The sequence below is a fragment of the Cololabis saira genome, chromosome 19 (genome assembly GCF_033807715.1).
Source record: "Cololabis saira isolate AMF1-May2022 chromosome 19, fColSai1.1, whole genome shotgun sequence".
Taxonomy (NCBI): Eukaryota; Metazoa; Chordata; class Actinopteri; order Beloniformes; family Belonidae; genus Cololabis; species Cololabis saira.
Genome location: NC_084605.1, coordinates 27,481,755 through 27,502,608, shown reverse-complemented (window position 1 = coordinate 27,502,608; position 20,854 = coordinate 27,481,755). Strand labels below are relative to the sequence as shown.

The following is a 20,854-nucleotide window of genomic DNA, read 5'->3' as shown; positions in this document are numbered from 1 at the left end:
GACATTGGATGAAAAAATAAGAAAAATCTGAGTATTTTATTACACAAATGCAACTCTGGCACTGATACTGTATGAGAAATGAACAGAACAAATATCAAGTCTGTCAGTAATGAACAAAAAGAGCAGTTTAAATCTTGCTGCACAGTTTTACAGGGGGTTTATGCAGGTTTATGCAAGGATGGACTGCTTTGACCGCAAAAGCACGCAAGAAGAAGTACTCTGCCTGAATACTAAATAGTTACTTAGAAAAGAAATTGGTACTCTTGCTCGGGTATTTTGACCTCGAGAGTACACGTTTGACCTGCGAGGTAAAACTTCTCCAGTTTTTGCTTTGCATGCATGCAGGAGAAAATGAAAACAGCAACCCTTAATTTAACAATGATTAGTTCTTATACAGAAAAGAAAGGCAGCAAGAGCCAAGAAGAGAGTCAAGTTTGATTTAATCTCTATGAATAATAGATCGACCCCAGCTACAGTCAGCACTGGAAAGGGTATTTCTCTCCAGTCGTTTTTCCTCCTGTGTCTCAATAAGTCCACTCGTTACTCCTGAAGTTGTGTGTAGCCCATTATTCTCGAGCCATTTCAACATGACAGCTCTTCTCGTCTGAATCGTTTGGCCAGACTGAGACTGACATGTGTGATTCTACCCAGATAGTCTTAACATGTGGCAGAAAGTGAAATAAGAGTCTAGAGAAGACCATAAAACCTAGGAGCTTGAGAGCACATCCATCCGAATGCTACATTTTGCATCTTGGTTGTTATCCTGATCTACACCACATGTGCAAACTCAGACTTTTGAATGAGCAAAAGCTTTAAAGCAGCTCACAGCTAAGAGAAAAATAACCCCAACAAAAAACACAAAAACACCATCATTAATCACTCATATTTTGCGGAGGCAAAAATCTTCCACACACAATCGGGCAAAGCTGAGTCTGGGCTGAACAGGAAAAGTGCTGATGTAGCAATAACAATGGCATGCATTTACAGTGATTAAGGAGAATTATGCAGGATCTGTAAACCTGTAAACCGAGCCTGCTGCCCTGATGTTCTGGCAGCTCTCCAGCAGACACTACGCTGGTGTTAAAGGAAAGCAGAAGAAAAGCAAGATACTGTACATTACTTACAAACATAGTATATTGTAATTGTATAGCAGAAAAAAAAAACTTTCTGTTTTCTTCCCAGCTAAATACTCAAAAAGTTGTGATCTTTTTCATCCCTACTTGAGATCATTGAGAAAAAGGGTTATTGTAAAGGGATTAAAGAGCTGTTTCTGTTTGATTTTAAGCTTGTTTTAGTTACTGTCTGCAGAGGAAGCTTAGGCCCACACGTCCCTGAAACCGCTTAAGCTAAAGTCTTACATTACTGGTCTTCTTTGGATCACTGCAAACATTCCTATTTAACGTTGGTTCATTGTTACACACATATTCTGTGTTAGCTCATTCTTACATGTGCACACTTCAACTCTACCAGCTTCAACATAGATATTGTATATAGTGAACTGCATGAGTGACATATGTAATATAGATCAGTTCAGCGGCAGGTTCAGTGCTCGCTCTGATTTAGTTTTGAGCCTCTCAACTGAGCATGCTGTTGTATTTATTTTACAGGCTGTACAAATGAGTGTTTACTGTGTTCTGATATCATTTTTTTCTGATTCTGATATTTGGGCTTTTGGGTATGCTCTTTAATTAATATTTAGTATAGCTGTTATAATTGTTATTCACATTAGGGTTTGTTTGTCTGAGGAAGTTACAAAAAAGTATCGGGTAACATTTTTTTTGTGGATTTTGTTCATGAAAATTAAACAATATCAGATTGTACATAGATGTAAATGCATGAATGTATTTTTGGCAGAATCTATACGCATTTCTAATGTTGGTGTTGGAATCTGAAGAACTTCAGTCATCATAATGTGTTTACTTTTAGGAAAGAAATTACACTTTTCTAAGCTGCATTTACTGCTCCCTTCCTCCAAAACTAACAAAATAAATAAGATCAAACTTTTCAAAGCTATTTATGTGGTACATGTACTTAATGGAAGAAATATAAGCCAGTATTAGCTGATATCAGCCAGAAATATTTGCCCATCGACCGGTCAGACTCTGGTGTCGGGTGTGAATCAACTGGTGCATCTCCACTTTGGTGCGACATTTTCTTCATAGCAGAACGTCTCTATTGCTGTATTGTCTCAGAACGTGTTACACAGACTCGTCTTTGCATCTGATCATCAATGACCCTCATTCTGAGTAGCTCTTTGGTCTTTATATAGCTGCTTCATTATTATTTATTTATTTATTTTTTTTCAGAATCAGAAAAAGGTTTAATGCCAAGTACATTACTGGACATACAAGGAATTTGTTTTGGAGTAGTTGGTACAACAGATTTTTCTAAATAATATATACATGGTAAATAATATATACATGGTAAATAATATATACTTGGTAAATAATATATACTTGGTAAATAATATATACTGTACATGGTAAAGTGATTCAGTGAGTTGGATGAGAGAGCGGTGCAACAATGTGCAGGTAATCACAGTGCAAGTTTCCAAAGTGCGCGCTGAGTGTTAATGTAACGCATGGAGTACAGATGAGTGTCATGACAGAGGCGGGGTCGGGGGGAGAGGAAGAGGCTCAGGGTGGGTTCCGGGTCTGGTTAATAAGGCTAGTGGCAGATGGGAAAAAACTGTTTGTGTGGCGTGAGGTTTTGGTCCTGGTGGACCGCAGCCTCCTGCCAGAGGGGAGAGTCTCAAAGAGTTTGTGACGGGGGTAAGAGGGGTCAGACAGAATCTTTCCTGCACGCTTCAGAGTCCTGGAGTCGTACAGGTCCTGGGGCGACGGCAGATTGCAGCTGATCACCTTCTCGGCAGACCGAATGACACGCTGCAGCCTGCCCTTGTCTTTGGCGGCAGCAGCAGCGTACCAGATGGTGATGGAGGAGGTGAGGATGGACTCCATGATGGCGGTGTAGAACTGCACCATCATTGGCTTTGGCAGGTTGAATTCCTTCAGCTGCCGCAGGAAGTACATCCTCTGGTGAGGGAGCAGATGTTCAACTCCCGGGAGATGATGGATCCCAGGAAGTGGTGAGACTCCACAGTGTCAATTGTGGAGTCACACAGGGTGATGGCGGCCGGTGGGGCTGCGTTCTTCCTGAAGTCCTCAACCATCTTCACTGTCTTTAGAGCGTTTAGCTCTAGGTTATTCTGGCTGCACCAGTTCACCAGATGGTCCACCTCCCACCTGTGGGCGGACTCATCACCATCAGAGATGAGTCCAATCAAGGTGGTGTCGTCCACAAACTTCAGAAACATGTTTCCTCAGCTTCACACGCTGCTTCCTGTCAGGCAGGAAGTCTGTGATCCACCTGCAGGTGGAGTCGGGCACACTCAGCTGGGAGAGCTGGAGCAGAGCCGGGATGATGATGTTGAAGGCGGAGCTGAATTCCACAAACAGGATCCTGGCGTAGGTTCCTGTGGAGTCCAGGCGCATTATCTACAGCAGTGATTCCCAACCTTTGGGCCGCGGCCCCCTGGTGGGCCGCGAAGGTATTACAAGTGGGCCGCCAAATCATTTCCAAAAAAGTATGATTTTTATTCTGTATTATATACAGAATAATGTTTTAAATGTTAAAACTCAGTTATGTTTAAAATGATATTAAAAATGTTTAAATATTATTTTCATTATTTAGGAACTTTTGTTGTTATCGGTCGGACCACTTTGCAACGGGACTGCATTGCACTTGACTTATTTACGTTTGATGGACGGCCTCCTGAGGACCTTTTATGACTCTGTGGTGGCGTCGGCCATCTTTTATGGGGTGGTCTGCTGGAGCAGCAGCATCACTGCAGCAGAGAGGAAGAGACTGGACAGGGTGGTGAGGAAAGCCGGCTCTGTCCTGGGCTGCAGTCTGGACCGGGTGGAGGTGGTGGGGGAGAGGAGGATGGTGGCTAAGCTGTCCTCCATCATGGACAATGTCTCCCACCCCCTTCATGAGACTGTCAGAGCCCTGGAGAGCTCCATCAGTGACCGGCTTCGTCACCCACGATGCACCACCGAGAGGCATCGCAGGTCCTTCCTCCCCGCTGCTATCAGACTATATAACCATGCCTGCTCTCAGTAGCCAACAGACAATATGACAATAATATGTGCAATAACATAAGATGTGCAATATCTGCCAATCTACCTCACACTCCACCTGCTTTTTTTCTGCACTGTTTATCTGTATATACTGTTCATATGCTGTTTATACATATTTTATACATATTTTATACGTATCTTTTGTATTTTTTATATATTTTTTATTTCTGACTTTTCAGTCCTTTTACCCCTCCCCTATATGTGTGTGCTGCAACAAATAAGTTTCCCCACTGAGGGAGAAAATAAAGGATATTCTATTCTATTCTATTCTATTCTGATGCTGATACCTGAAACTGGAGTATAAAGATGGATAGCTGGCTAGCAACAGGGAGAATTAAAAAGTTCGGAGGTGGGCCGCGAACATTTTTGAGACATAAAAGTGGTCCCTGAGTTGGGAAAGGTTGGGAACCACTGATCTACAGATCTGTTGGCTCTGTTGGCAAACTGCAGAGGGTTCAGGAGGGGGATGTGATGTCCTTCAGCTGTGAGAGCACAAGGCGCTCAAAGGATATTATTGGCTGTGAGTAAGAAATCTCTGCACAATCACTTTTCCTAATTGAAGAATGCCCATTTTCTATCTTTATACCAATCCAATCCTGTCCTCGAAGAATGCCCACTCATTAAGAAACCCCCACCTCCCCCTGATCCTTGTTGACAGTTGTCAATCAATTATCAAGCAGACAATGACGTATGCTTTGTATAATGTTTCTTTGTAAAGGTTTAATATGTTGAAAATGCTGGATTTCATTCACAGAATTCATTATCAGCCTTCACATGCTTTATGTATCCTGAATTTGGTTGAACAGCGTCTGCTGCGGACTACAACACTGCCTCCATCCTTCACATTAAGAGCTGCGGGCGCATTTTTAGCTCACACAGCAAATACATCATTTTTTGTAAATAAATTATAGCAGAAGAATATTCCCCATGTATATATGAAAAGAAAGACAATTCTTCTGACATTTGTATGTGCCGTGAATAATGCCTGCTGGAAAGGGGATGTCAGTGTTTTTGCTACTTTAATGATTCATGTTCCAAGTCTGGTGAAGGCCTTTGAAGCTCCGCCGAACCCCCTCTGATCTCTATTGAATAGTTGACATCACCTTGCACCTCCTGATTGATCGGCTGTCCTTTTGAGGAATGGGTTTTGTTGGTTAGACTCCACAATTTTTGAAGCAAAGGTGCATCCGTTCCCGTGGGAATTCATCAGCGAGGCTGATTTATGATCCGGAGAAAAATAACATCAGAAAAGTTATTTTCTGATTTATGAAATATTGAAATCTCATCCTTTCGTCAAAAAAATTCCTCACGGTAAGAATTTGTCATCTCGCGGTAAAAATGATAAATTCCCGTTGATGACGTTTTTGTGTAAAGCTGATTTATGGTTCTGTGTAAAAACCACGCACAACGTACAGGAAGGAAGGAAGGAAGGAAGGAAGGAAGGAAGGAAGGAAGGAAGGAAGGAAGGAAGGAAGGAAGGAAGGAAGGAAGGAAGGAAGGAAGGAAGGAAGGAAGGAAGGAAGGAAGGAAGGAAGGAAGGAAGGAAGGAAGGAAGGAAGGAAGGAAGGGAGAAAAGAGGAAGGGAAGAAGGAAGAGGAGAGCAGGAGGAAAGAAGGAAGGGGAGAGCAGGAGGAAAGAAGGAAGGGGAGAGCAGGAGGAAAGAAGGAAGGAAGGGAAAAAAGAAGGAAGGAAGGAAGGAAGGAAGGAAGGAAGGAAGGAAGGAAGGAAGGAAGGAAGGAAGGAAGGAAGGAAGGAAGGAAGGAGTGAGCAGGATGAAAGAAGGAAGGAAGGGAAGGAAGGGAGGAAGGAAGGAAGGAAGGAAGGAAAAAAAGAAGGAAGGAAGGAAGGAAGGAAGGAAGGAAGGAAGGAGTGAGCAGGATGAAAGAAGGAAGGAAGGGAAGGAAGGAAGGAAGGAAGGAAGGAAGGAAGGAAGGGAAAAAAGAAGGAAGGAAGGAAGGAAGGAAGGAAGGAAGGAAGGAAGGAGAGAGCAGGATGAAAGAAGGAAGGAAGGAAGGAAGGAAGGAAATGAGCCTGAAAGAAAGAAAGAAAGAAAGAAAGAAAGAAAGAAAGAAAGAAAGAAAAAAAAGGATAAATTCCCATTGATGACGTTTTTGTGTAACAAACATGGCGGATCTGAGAGCGAGATAGATTTATAGTTGAAAAGGTGGACTTGAATTGGTATTTTTATTATCGTCATTTTTATCGTTATCCGGATAAATGCCAGAAATTATCGTGATACATTTTTTAATCCATACCGCCCATCCCTAGTTCGGTGCAAGCAAATGTTGAAAGGTTTGTTCCTTCGGAAACTTCTGCAGCTGTGTTGTTGTTATGTTGCTGTGTGTGTAGCTGGGAGTGTGTGCATGTGAATAGCCAAGAGGAAGGAGGTCGGGAGTTGCAGGAGAAAGATACCGTTACCTCCGACAGACTTATGAGCAGAGTGACTGACAAGGATGAAATTGCCTGGGAAAGGATGTGAGGCAGCTCCACTCCTTTCTGCCCCTGTACTTTGTTCTCAACCTCCCTCCAACCTTCTCCTATAAATGTGCTCAGTCTCCCCTTCCCATGTTTTCTCTATTTTTCCACGAGTAACTGTAGAGATGGGGAAGAGACTGCATTAAAATAAACTGCTTTTTTTTCTGTGTATGTGTGTTTGCAGCCATGCATCAGGCTCTAGACACACTGAGTGACAGCACGAGCTCAACAACAGCCAATGACCTGGATCTCATCTTCCTCAAAGGCATCATGGAGAGCCCAGTGGTGAGAACAGCTCCATACCCTAACACACACCCATATACTGTATGCTCACGTACAATAAGATGCATTTGAAGCTTTTAATTGGCTGTGATTAACGAAAAAGCCAACAAGAAAGGACCTCAGCTGCAACGATAAACTTTAAATTACATTAGTTACCAGTAGGGTTGCAAAATTCCGGGAATTTTCAAAGTTGGAAACTTTCGATGGGAATTAACGGGAATATATGGGAATTAACGGGAATTAACGGGAATAAATAAGAAATTTACAGAATTGAAGGTTGGCCCTTAACAGGGAACTTAAATATAGTTGGGGGAAATATATTGTAGCATAGTCTTGGCTAAAACAACCAGATTTAATGCAAGTACACTCCTCAATCACATGCACACAGCACATTGCTTACTGCAGGGCTATTGAGGCCACGCCCCCTACATGTACTGTGCATTCCTCCATCACATGCACAGGTGATTTCTTGAAGCCTGGAGGCCACACATTTGAGCTCAAAGCACAAGACTATTGAAGCCACACATTTGAGCCCACGGACTATATAAAGTCAAGTAAGTTTTGATAATATTATGGGGTAAATATATTTGATCTATAATGGTATTAATGTTTAACTTGCATTACTTTTTGATTGGGTGGGGGAGTGGGGTGAGTTAGTATTTACTCAACATTCATGTTTTTGTTGTTCATTAAAATAATTGTTCATACAAGAATAAAAACTAAAGTTCTACTCAAATAAATCTGTTGAAATGTCATGTTTTTGTATTATCTTGCATGGATATCTGCTTATGACAAAATAAATATTTACATTTATGTTTGGATATGATACAGTTTGTTTAAATTACCCCCAATTTCCAGTTAATTCCCATAAATTCCCAATAATTCCCATAAATTCCCATAATTCCCATGGAAAGTTTCCAATTTGGAATATTTCCAAAATTCCCCAGCTTAACTTCCCATGGAAAGTTTCCGGAAAGTTTCTGGAAATTTACCGGATATTTTCCACCCCTTTGCAACCCTAGTTACCAGCAACGTAATCAAAATGTGTCAGTTACTTAGAAAAAAACTGCTGATTGTCCATTGTAGTGTCTTTTATCATCAGATTTATGGCAATGTGTTCTACCATTTTGCACTTGTACCATAAGATTAACATTTTACGTCAGCATCACCGTTTTTAAGCCGTTGCTGCAGTCCCACTAAGATTTGAGAAGCTTTAATAAATGGCGCAGCAGAATGGAAAGTTTTCATAGCCATCATCACATTTGAAACTTAAATGCCATTTTCGATAATAATGGTCCTAAAAGGGGACCTTGAAGTCATCTGTTGCAGTTGCATTTCCCTCCTACCTGTCGTGCCTTGTTGAGGTTAAGTTAAGAGAGCTAAATAGAGAGGTCTGATGAACAGGCTGAACTGAAACACCACATTTTACTGCTCAGTGCTTTCCTGGATGATTTTGACCTACAAATCTTGAAATTATAGAGCGTCAATCATGAAATTATGAAATAGAATCTTGGATAGTTAGTTGGTAGCAGTAGAAAATCAATGCGTGGATAAAAGATGGATTGGCAGCCTTCATTTATTTATATCTGTTTATAGAACAAGCCTGTTGTTTGGAGTTTTTATGGATTTTTCTGATTGAACCTGGCATATCTATCTTCTGCTCTGCGAACAACTAACTTTAAACTCACTGTCAGATTTGCAGCAGATACTGGCCTGCGTGTTCTGAATATAAGTCAGTCACACAGATAAAGTAATAAGATTCTGGGTGAAGCGCAATAACGAATAAATGGACTGGAGTTCTGATGTGACTTTCTCGTCTTGTTGATCCTGGAGGTCATTTTAGTGACACAAGTCACATTCCCCCTCTCTCATACAGACTAATACTGCTCACACAGAGATGAATCCATCAGGGACAATGTGGGATTCAGTGCCACTCTGACTCGTGGAGTGAAGAGGCCAGGGATCGAAGTGCTGGCTTTCTGATTGGCATTTCTATCCTCCGAGCCAGAGCCTCCTTTAAAATCAGCAACAAAGAAACACACCAAGTAACAAGTGACAACAGTGATCTTCTGTTCAACCAGACAGTGCTAAATAAATGTACAGTACTTGATGAGCATTAATCATCCCTTCTTTGTCTGGAGGCGCTTTGTACTGTTGATTGGTTGAAAAAACAAAGTATTAATAGTAAGGTATGTGCAGCCAACACATTTGCAACCTCTAGAGACAGATATTTGCATACGACCAGGGAGATATCTGTCTGACATTTGAGGTTGTTGTGCCATCAGGGATCAACTGAAGCTAAAAATGCTCATCCTGTGCAGTTTGAAACCATTGGCCGCCGTGTGAGGACCATCAGCTTTTTATTACCTTGTTAAAATGTATCAGCGGTCAAACAGTGACCCACAGACACAACGGGAAGTCTTGGCCTGGATGTCAGAGATAACAGGCGTTGCTGCTGTTGCATAATGATCAGATAATAGCCATGGTCTTTTAGTTTTCACAGCAACAGAAAGAGAATTATAAAATACTGGACACTTCTGTGCATTACCAAAGTGTGGAGGGGGGGAAGTAATGTACAGAATATTCAGTTCCTGTCTTGTAGAAAATATCATCAGCAAAATATGACTAAAAACATTGATCAAGTTGGTCGTATTCAAGATGACGGAGCTGCTTCTCAGACTTGCACAGAGGCAAGAGGAAAAATCTGTGCACCATCATGTAGGCATCCAGAAGCAGTTCTGCTCAAAAATATTTTGGCATGGACTCTCAGGAGGGTTTCACATGGAGTACTGGATGAAAAAAACCCTCCTTTTATAGCCAAAAACCACGCTTCTCCTGCTTCCTTGCATCTCTTTTCCAAAAGAAGAAAAAACTTTGCTCTCATCTTCTGTAGGCTGGTTAAATTCTTCCTCTGCAGAAAAACTGCATGTGTGCATGGAAGCGTGCAGGAGCATGGCAGCGCTTGTTGGTACCCGGTGTATTGATGAGCATTCTCATAAAAGATTCATCTGCTGATGCAGCCTTGCTGAAAGATATGAAAAGCCTTTTCCAAAGTGATTGTTTCCCTGGATCCACGGTGGCAGATCTATAAACACTTAACAAGCCCTCTCGTCATATGCTGAGAGGCAAAGAGGATACTAACGCGGGGATGCAGGGACACAGCAGAGGTCCACATACGGGACGATATGTCATGATCGCTTTGGTCCACTGCTTTGTAATTAGCTCAGCCCTCCCAACTCCATTATAAACTGGAATAGTGCCTCATTATTAGTAGCTATTACTGCAGCACTGACTCAGTGTTTGGCTTTATCACTAACGGAGCAATCGGAGTCAATAGAGACAACTTAATGATGGCTCACATTAAGAAGTTTAAGAATCCTGCCAGGGTCCCGCTGCTGTGACACAAAGCCCTCACACGGTGCTGCAGTCCATGTAGTATAATCTTGTCTGCAGACGTATTTGAATCACGATTGTGTCGCTCCGTGTGCGGTTCTGTGCACAGGGGTGCAAGGTTTTGTGTGTGATTGTAAATACTGGGATTTATTTATGTACAAGTGTGTGTTTATGCATGTGTGCACGTGCACGTCGCATCCTGTCTCTCGGCAGGGACTCTTCCCCTCTTCCTCAGCGAGCAAACGTCGTGTTGCCAGAATAGTAGCGTAGTCAGTCCCAACAGACGAATCCTCCGTGGGATGCCTGACAAGAAGAATCTTCAAATTTGCTGCGTTATGTGCAGCTGCGAATAGCTTTACTGTGAATGATTACATCTGAGTTGGAGCTGCTTTTATGTCCTCTTGTCTTATGCATTTAGGTTCTGTAGACAGTATCTGGCTGAGACAATAAAATCAAATACACAATATTACACTATAAGCATATGCAGTAACAGAAATATATTAAATTGCAAAAATAGCATAATGTAATGATTAAAAAATAGTCTGAATACATCTGATCAAAGTTTTAAAATATGAGCTTGTAGTGACTCTTCAGTGAGTTTCTTCCTGTTAGAAACTGGCAATTTTTTTTTAGACCTATTCACGGATTAACAATTATTTTAAATGCCTCAAATGAATATACATGGATTTTGAGGTGAGCTTAGGGTCATGATCAGTTGAATCAATCCTCTGAATCAATCTCTTCAAGTGAAACATGCCTTGTGATATTTCTAGCTGCAACAACTCAAGCCAAGAGAATGATCGATCCACCTCTGTGCTTAATATGTGGAGGTTTGCTCCAAGATGTACTGTAAATGCACCAGGTTTGTTCGGATGTTTGATTTACTATGTTTTGTGGATTTAGCTCAAAACAGTTTTCATCTGAAAACTTGTGCAGTCTTCCTCTTTTTGGATTTTTTTTTGGTAGGGACAGACATTTTGGCCACATGCACCCAAACTTTTATTCAAACACTCTAAATATCACAAGGTCAATTTTTTGTCCTCCATCCACAAAAAAAACCCCAACAGATTGCCTCATTTCTATCTTTGTCTCTGAACCAGAGGTGTGGAAATGTCCCCTTCTTCTTTCCTTGGTTTTAGAGGAGGGCAAAATGAAAAGTTAATGTTCCCTGAAAAATTCATGTCTTGCAACATACACTGTAAAGCCTCTAGGGCGCACGATCTAATTCAAGTCGGTGCTTACTTCTCTTGGTTTTTGTACCTATGAGGCAACTTTTATGAAAACCGACGTGTTCACCGTTCCCTGGAGGGTCCTGTTTTCCAGTTACTATTTTCTATTTGTTATAATGCTTTTTACTACTTCAGTGAATCAGAACAATCCTACATAAGTCAGTGTATTTCATTTTAACTCAGGAAGGAGCATTAACTGCCTCCGGAGAAAGCACTGAAATGGAAATGATGTTGTTTTTTTTAACTCAACCAGTGGAAAGCAAAATATATAAGACAAGTCAGGCTGGTGTTTCATCTCATTATACACTCAGGATGGGAAAAGTAACCCAAAGTGACATTTCTTTTGTATTCATTAAATTCAAGGCCCATGAGCGGTTTGAGGAACCCAAGCTGGAGGCTGTGAGTGAGAACAACATGGAGCTGGTCCAGGATATCCTTAAAGAGCTCGGCCCGCTCGCCCACAGGTGCCAGGCAGCTGACGAGCTTGTCCGTATCCTGAAGGAACCCCACTTCCAGGTTTGGCTTTAATGAGCATCTACTAACACCCTGATCACTCCAGTTCTGTGCAGCCTTCGTAGCTCCACCATCTGATCATCCCAGAATATGTAGCATCACCGGATCTCTTTCAGCTTTTATATCCTCCTGCTTGCAGTCTCTCCTGGAGACCCACGATTCTGTGGCATCCAAAAACTACGAGACCCCTCCTCCCAGCCCCTGTTCCTTCATGGACGCAGCCCTAAACAATCAGCCCGTACCCCCAGATGCAGTCCGGATGGTGGGCATCCGTAAGGTGTCTGGTGAGCACCTGGTAAGTCTGCACTGTAAAGTGCAAACAGATAAAATCCCTCGGTTAATGACGTGATATACAGTATGCGCTGGATGCAGCTCGTGCACTCAGTATAATGAGGCTTCTTTGTCATTACATTGAAAAACAAGCCAGATTTATAGTCCCTTGCGGCACAAAATCGGTGTGATTTATCTGCTGAGGCTAACTTGTTGCTGATTAAGGGAAAGAAATCAGAGGTGATTTAGATTTACCTCACTCTCAACACACAATCTGTCTTTAAACTGTGCGTGAAGTCATCACACTGCAGGTCGTATCACGCGCCACACAGAAAGGCAGCAACTCCAGGTTGAACTCAGACAGAGGAGGTTAAAAGCTAAAATAAGAGGCAACAATCGTTACTGGTCATAACTGTCTTGGTGAGTAGTTAAAGCTATATGCTTTAACAACTAAGTGACACCTAGAGGTGTAGTTGCAGATTGCAACTAATAAAATCATGCCTCACCATCCCTGTCCAAGCACGCAAGAGAAACTCACACTGGGTGCAAAAAAGTGCAAAAGGTCTAGCTCAGGGGTCGGCAACCCAAAATGTTGAAAGAGCCATATTGGACCAAAAACACAAAAAACAAATATGTCTGGAGCCGCAAAAAAAGAAAAGACTTGTATCAGCCTTAGAATTAAAGCAAATGGCGAAAGGCGAAATGTCAAGAAACAAGTTGAAATGTCGAGAAAAAAGTCAAAATGTCGAGATAAAAAAGGAAAGGAAAAAGGAAGAAAAAAAGAGAAAAAAAGGAAAAAAGAAGGAAAAAAGAGAAAAAAGGAACAAAAAGAGAAAAAAGAAATAAAAGAAGAAAAAAAAGGTCAAACATTTTTGAAAAAGCTCCAGGAGCCACTAGGGCGGCGCTAAAGAGCCGCGGGTTGCCGACCCTTGGTCTAGCTGGACCAAAACTTCCCTGCTGCGACTTCATCAGTCCCATTTGCTGTAACACAAACTCACCTCCTTTTGTCTTGAAAACTGAAATAAAACTCACAGGAGTTTTATTTCAGTCTTTTCAGCCCTGATAACAAAAGATTGTTACGTTTCAGCTGTGCTCCCATATACGCAGGGCGTTACGTTTCGAGTGGAGAGCGGCGAGCTGGTGATTGCCAGGATCCTTCACGGCGGCATGATTGACCAGCAGGGTCTGCTCCACGTGGGTGACATCATCAAGGAGGTGAATGGCAAGGAGGTGGGCAACGACCACAAGGTGCTGCAGGAGATGCTGAAGGAGGCGAGTGGCAGCGTGGTGCTCAAGATTCTGCCCAGCTACCAGGAGCCCCACACACCGCGGCAGGTCAGGATGTTTCCAAATGAAAAGCACAGTGGAAACAAAACAATGTTGATAAATACATTTGGTCTATGTCAGCTGGTGAGAACCTTCTTTCTAAGAGCCGGAGGAGGCTGCTCAAACTGAGGATGTGGGGAAATTAAACTGTTATTTGGTTTGAAGAGTTTGAAGAAGCCGTGATGAATTAACTCCTTACTCCAGACGGATATACAGTGGAGCGTAATTTACAGGAAAATTATAGGGTTTATATGTAGGGATTATTGTAATGGACTTGGTGCATGAATTTGAAGCACAATTTGCTCCTGAGTGGAGAAGTGAGTTTCCCAATCAGTGACAATTTAACGTCATCAACCCGAGACTTAGTAAAATAGCATTTATCAGAGAGAGTAAACGTTGTTCTTTGTCTCCTCCGAGTTGCAAAACACAATATAAGACAAGACAAGATAGCTTAAATGAATGAAACACAAAACATGCTGCAAAAACAAAAAAAGACATCTCACAAAACGCTCTTTCAGAGAACATATATGTACGTACAGGGCATGTGCGTTCATGTTACGTGAAACCTTATTGTTTTTCTTTTTGCTTTCGTATCTCTGGGTCTGTTTGTGGAATTTGTCTTCATGTCTTCACGTGTTTGACTGAACTCTTGTCAAGCTAAGATCCCATCAGCCCGTGGAGGGACGGCGTAATCCCTTAGATGAAATAAAAGCGTGGAAACCATCAGGAGCGGAGCTCAGAGAGTATTTGTTTAAGCAGTAATAAAGTAGGGGGAGATGTCCGTATTTTGTCCTAATCACTACTCTGGTAAGACCCGTAACAGCTCCCAGAAATGCTGTGAAATTGCAGAAATGTAAGAGAACATAACTCCATTTTCAAGTTGGTTTTTTTAAAGGGATTAAGAGTAATCTCTCTTTCATGCATTTCAAAAGACCCAGGCTCTTTTTTTAGATTATATTTCTATATTATATCCTTTAAATACTGTCTTTACTAAAAAAAAGGGAAAGTATCCTTTTTTTTTCAGTTTTCTCTCCACACACAAAAGCAACATAAACACTGATGTCCTCTGTGGCGCTGAGATCGTAAATGATAACTGTGTTCTCAAAGTCAGGAGCTGCGTAAGTGGATGAACCTTGCAGAGACTTGATTGATGACTGGAGATATCCCCAAAGGTTCTGTCCACGGTGGCAAAACTCCACTGGCAGCTGGATTGCAGGAGACTCTGATTATGTGTCTCTGTCCGAGTGCGCGACTGTCGTCCTAACAGGGGAAATGCAACACATGGTGGAGTCATCCCTGGTGGGCTTTTATGTTCTTGCAACAGTTCAATAAAGACAAAAAAAACCAGGGGAGGAAATAGTTGCCATGGCTACAGATTATGTCTGTCCATTTCTCAGGGGTTCTTCCTTATTTCTGTCATCCAGTCTGTCAGTCTGTTGTTCAGAGGTCGGGGCTGGATAGAAGTGATGGACACTCACCTCCAGACGTCCCACCCCAGGAATTCAATTGTACTTTGACCTTTATTACATAGCAGTTTTTAATTTCCTTTTAAAAGCTGATTGTAATCAGTCTGCCGTGGATGATCTACTGACTGGATCCGGTATCTGTCTTTATTCAGGCCTTTGTGAAGTGTCACTTTGATTACGACCCAACTCACGATAACCTGATTCCCTGCAAGGAGGCGGGCCTCAGCTTCGGCAGTGGAGACATTCTGCAGATCTTCAACCAGGAAGACCTGAACTGGTGGCAGGTCCGTGCATGTCCCGTTTTATTCTGACCGGAGATTTTGTTTGAAAACGACTAGGGGTGGGTATTGGGAAGGACCTCACGATACGATACGCATCACGATACTTGAGGCACGATACGATACACATTGCGATATCCCGATTATGCGATATCCCGATTATTATATTCTACATAGTTCACCGAAAAATTTAAAAATGCATTACACATCTTAAAATCCAAGTTGTATATATGTACATCAGATGATAGTGATGGATCTTAAAATCCGAGTTGCACGTTCATCAGATTATAGTGACAATTCATGGGACAAACTGAGTCAAAACAATGTTTTATTATAACTATACAAGCTAAAGTTACAACATATTTGTATATGTTTTTCATATTATTTACATCATATGAAATGAACATTAAATTTAGTATGAGGTTGCTTTAATTATGTGGCAAATGATAATAAACACAAGAAAGATGGGTACTAAAACCAAGGACAGGCACAGTGATCAGTCAGTATAGATATAAATCCATAAATAAATAAACCTCTGTCCATTATTTTTCATTTTTTAAAGACAGGCAATTGTCTTATATAAAAAATAAATTATAAAATGAAATAAAACCTGAGCTCAGTGCAGGGCCCTCCCAGGGTTGGTAGAGAGTGGCAATGCCCAGGACTGTCACTTAGGTAGGAGCACTGGGTGATATAATGGGAAAAAAATCGGGGATTAAAAAAAAAAAAAAAAAGAAATCGATATTCAAATTTTGAATATCGATATTGAATCAGCTGGAAAAGTATTGCGATATATTGCCATATCGATATTTTTGCCCACCCCTAAAAACGACTATTAACCGTGTGGTTTTTTTGCTTGTTTCCTTATCTTCTTGTGCAGGCGTGCCACCTAGAAGGAGGTAGTGCGGGCTTAATTCCGAGCCAGCTCCTTGAGGAGAAGAGGAAAGCGTTTGTGAAGAGAGATCTGGAGCTCGCCACCACAGGTACTCCTCTTAGCAGAGCAGAGGGAGCAACTCTCGTTATGCAAATGTAACACGGGCTCCTGACTGCACAAACAGCCCAGCAACAAAGACAACATCTGTTCCTCTCCATATCATACAATTATTTCATCTGCTGCCAGGCGCTCGTCCTCCTATCACCTCGGCCGTTTACTCCTGCCGAGGAACTGGTAACGAGCGTCGTGTGGGCTCAGGCGGCCTGATCCAATCTGCTGGTTATTAAGCTGCAGGGTGTGACATTCACAAACTGCCCTCGCAGAGCGGGATCATTGATTCAGGAGGGGGGGATAAGACCCCCGTAAACAAAAACCTGATCAATAACGATCTCTCCTCTTATGAGGCACGGAGCGAATAGAGGCTTTATGTGTTGAGATTTATTTGCTCTCTGCAGAATCCTCAGCAGACCAGGTGGTGAGTCATAGGCAGCCGCTTGCCCTTCACTTGTGGCAGAGAGGAAGATGACAGTCCAACTGTGCTGCCCTTGGTCCCAAGGAAGGACACATCTGCCTGCCTGCATATTTTTCATACATTATACCGAGAGCACTTTAAGACTCGGGGACTTTTTACTGTGAGATCTGACAACAGTTGTCGCAACAGTTCACTAATGTATCTATAAACAAATAAGATGAAACGTGGGAAAAATTCGCAAGTTTACCTGTTTAGAAGAAAAAAACAAGTATTTTTAGCTTCATTTTTAATAGAAGCGAGATGGTGTTTGTTTCCAAATGATCCGTCATGCTGAACAGAAGGCCAGCAGATCGCCTGGTCGCAGGTGATCTGTGGCAGCAGCGCTGCTGGCACACTGTTCACTTTTATTACACGGTGCCATCTACTGGTGCATCCGGAGAGTGCCGGGGTTGGAGGTTTGACTGGGTTCAGATTTGTTTTCCTCTGTCTCAGGTCCTCTGTGTGCAGGCATGGGTGGGAAGAAGAAGAAAAAGATGATGTATTTGACCACCAAGAATGCAGGTAAAACAAACTGGTTCATCACGAGGTCTGAAAAAATACGATGTCGATTTTTACCGCCAACACGTCCGATCACCGGTTTCCTAGAATTCGATCGACACGAGCTGCGAATCTATGAGGAGGTGGCCAAAGTTCCTCCCTTCAGGAGGAAGACGCTGGTTCTGATCGGAGCACAGGGGGTCGGTCGCCGTAGTCTGAAGAATAAGCTGCTGGTGTCGGATCCACAGCGTTATGCCACCACCATACCCTGTGAGTGCAGCCGTTCATCACTGGAGTACACCACAGACACGCACGCACGCACGCACGCACGCACGGACGCACGCACGCACGCACGCACGCACGCACGCACGCACGCAAGCACGCACGCAAGCACGCACGCACGCACGCACACACACACACACACGTCATCTGTGGGTGTGTTTGCTGGTCTTATTGTATTCGTTCTCATGAACATCATTTTTTAAAATAATTTTTTCTGTTCCGGTTTATGTTTATCGTGCAGTCACCTCCAGAAAACCGAAGGTGGATGAGCGAGATGGTCAAATGTATTCCTTCATGACCCGCAGCGAAATGGAGTGCGACATCAAAAATGGTCGTTTCTTGGAGCACGGCGAGTATGATGGGAACCTGTACGGCACAAAGATCAACTCCATACATGAGGTGATAGAAACAGGAAAGATTTGCATCCTGGATGTCAACCCTCAGGTACACAGTGCTTTTATTTATCATTTCTAGTTCACCAGCTAATGCTCATCATATTGCTCATTTACATTGAAATGCACAATTTAAACATTTTTAATCCCAACTAGTTTTGACTAACATGTAAAAAGATGTAACAAACAGCAAGTCATTTACATACATGAAACTAAGTTATATAAAGATGCTGCTACTGTATTTTAATGACTTTTTGGCTCTTTTATCACAGTTATTTGCTGTGCACTGATTATAAATCCCTTTGATTACACCTGTTTTTTTCTGTGAAGGCTCTTAAAGTCCTGCGGACATCTGAATTCCTGCCCTTTGTCGTGTTCATCGAAGCCCCGGACTTCGAAGTCCTCAAAGCTATGAATAAGTCAGCTATCGAGTCAGGAGTTATCACGAAACAGTTAACGGTGAGTGTTTTGTTTTTTACGCATCTTCCAGTGAGAAACAAGTCTGTGAACTTGGTCTGGGGAAAACATAAAAGATTAAACAACATTTAAATTGAAATAAAATGACAGTTTAGATTTTTAATTTTGTTCAGTTTTGTTCGTTGACACTTTGAATTAAATTATATCAAAGCACATTCATACTGATATTTATAGTCATATATAACTTTGCTTTTAAAAGTACTGATCAAAAAGTTTGTTAAATATAATATAATATAATATAATATAATATAATATAATATAATATAATATAATATAATATAATATAATATAATATAATATAATATAATATAATATAATATAATATGTATTGAAAGCGCTCTATGTACCATTTCTGACCACAGTAGGGCAGATTTCAGAAGACAGTTCAGCCTCGGGCTTCAGACACAACTGAGTGCACCACCAGTGGGATAAATCCTTACTGCATAGTGGATAGTGATCTGATAGTCGTTATTATTACTCTAGTTATATATTTAAATGTAGCCACTCAGGCAGTTTTGACAACAGTTATACGCCCCCATGTGGCCATAAGTTGTACTGCGCAATAGACTGTATCCACCAGATATAGTGTGTGTGTGTGTGTGTGTGTGTGTGTGTGTGTGTGTGTGTGTGACTGTGAGTGCTATAAAAGAAAATTGCTTTAGAACAACTTTTTTTAAGAACTAATTAGGCTGACTGACAACAGGCCACTGACATGATGTATCAGAAGTAAAAGTACTCTGAGAAACTGCTAAGGCAAACTATAGTGTAAAAATCTAATTAATTAAGGCATTTCAAGGCAAGTGAATAATCTAAGCCTTCAGAGAAAGGCTGTAGGAATGACTGAAAATAAAACTCATGAAGAAAGAAGAAACATATGGAAGTTATTAGCTGAGTGATTCCATTCACATTCCTGTTTAACCCACTCCCCTGTTTATGTCATTGCTCATTGCAATTAAACTCATTTGTATTCTAAAAATCCCACCAACGTCCTTCTTGCAGGACTCTGAACTAAAACGGACGGTGGACGAGAGTGAGCGCATCAAGAGAGCCTACGGACATTACTTCGACCTTTGCATCATAAACGACGGCCTGGAAGCGGCATTCCGGAGTCTGCGGTCGGCGCTGGAGAAACTGTCGATGGAGAACCAGTGGGTGCCTGTCAGCTGGGTGTTCTGAGAGTCAGCGGCGGCTCGCCAGCAGAATGTCGGAGTCAGAGGTCGGAGGACGGTTTATCATCGGCAGCTCTGCACGTTGCGTCTCCGTGCGGCCGGCGGCGGCGGGGGCGTGTGGCGGACGAGCTGAGCGTCGTAATTCTGTGCAAATGACCAGCCTCATGTAGAGCATTTTTGTACAGACTTAGTGTTGCTCCGTTGAGCCTCACGTCAAGTTGCATTTTATTCGTCAGAACTGGAATAACTCTATCGATGTTTTCGTTGGGAAGGACTTAGAGATGAGTTGTAGTGCAATAGTGCGAGTGGGTGTGTAGTGTCATAAACGTGGAAATAGATTCATGCATACGTTTTACAGGTAACAGTGCTCAGTTGGCGGTTTTTGTGGAACGAAAACATTTTTAGCCTTTACAAATCTTAAAAACTTTACGTGGTGCAATGTTTACATGGGATTAGAGGGACACGTTGAGGAAAGATACAAAATGTTGCTTTTTTTATTGAACACTCAATATTTAATCATTTAAACACATGGTATGATTGTGTGTTCAGAAAGTTGCTTAATCTTGTATGTCTCACCTCATTTAAAAAAAAAACCACAGCAATAGATGATTTAAATACACGTGCAATACATTCACCCACGCTTCGTCGTCAAAAGTCATTGCGTTCAGACATTAAATACGAAGAGAAGAAAACATTTCTCATTAGTCCTGAAGTCTCCGTTTGTGTTACTTCCTCTGAAATGTTTATAATAGTGAGCGTTTCCTGTCCTGTGCTGGACAAGCTCACATTTGTTTGACAGTGAGGGGATCCGGCAGTGTTTCACAACCTTTCATCTGTAGCACTGAGAACATTTACACCCTCAATACAAAGCAAGGAAGAAGTAGCCCGAGGTGCAGTGTGCATTTCATAATAAAAGGGGAACATTTATCTTTTCATTAGCAGCTGGACGGGTGATAAAAAATTATTATTTTTTGTTTATTTTGATGTACAAGCAGTAAAATGGTTACTTTTGCCTTAACATGGTTTAATAAGCCAAGGAAACACTATTTTTCATTGTTTCTCTTCTATCACTGTTCATGTTTCTTCTTAGAAAAAAAAGGAAAAATATAACTGGCAATGTATTTAATATTTATTTAATTTTCCTTTCACCCTGTAAGTACTGTATTGTAAAAAAAAGAGTGTATAATAAAACATAGAAACATTCTATCATCGCTTCG

General features: G+C 41.7%; 1 protein-coding gene across 3 annotated transcripts in view; it reads left to right on the top strand.

Moving 5' to 3' along the window:
• Window positions 1-20,810, top strand: part of mpp2b (MAGUK p55 scaffold protein 2b) — a 42,093-nt gene extending 21,283 nt beyond the window's left edge. For all 3 annotated transcript variants that reach the window (XM_061708839.1, XM_061708838.1, XM_061708837.1), the window contains 11 exons: window positions 6,802-6,902; window positions 11,885-12,037; window positions 12,174-12,329; window positions 13,412-13,639; window positions 15,249-15,380; window positions 16,255-16,357; window positions 17,273-17,341; window positions 17,426-17,587; window positions 17,841-18,043; window positions 18,322-18,450; window positions 19,468-20,810. In XM_061708839.1, coding sequence (XP_061564823.1) covers window positions 6,802-6,902; window positions 11,885-12,037; window positions 12,174-12,329; window positions 13,412-13,639; window positions 15,249-15,380; window positions 16,255-16,357; window positions 17,273-17,341; window positions 17,426-17,587; window positions 17,841-18,043; window positions 18,322-18,450; window positions 19,468-19,644 — 1,613 coding nt within the window. In that variant the 3' untranslated portion in view covers window positions 19,645-20,810. The remainder of the gene's footprint in view (window positions 1-6,801; window positions 6,903-11,884; window positions 12,038-12,173; window positions 12,330-13,411; window positions 13,640-15,248; window positions 15,381-16,254; window positions 16,358-17,272; window positions 17,342-17,425; window positions 17,588-17,840; window positions 18,044-18,321; window positions 18,451-19,467) is intronic.
• The last annotated feature ends 44 nt before the right edge of the window (window positions 20,811-20,854 follow it).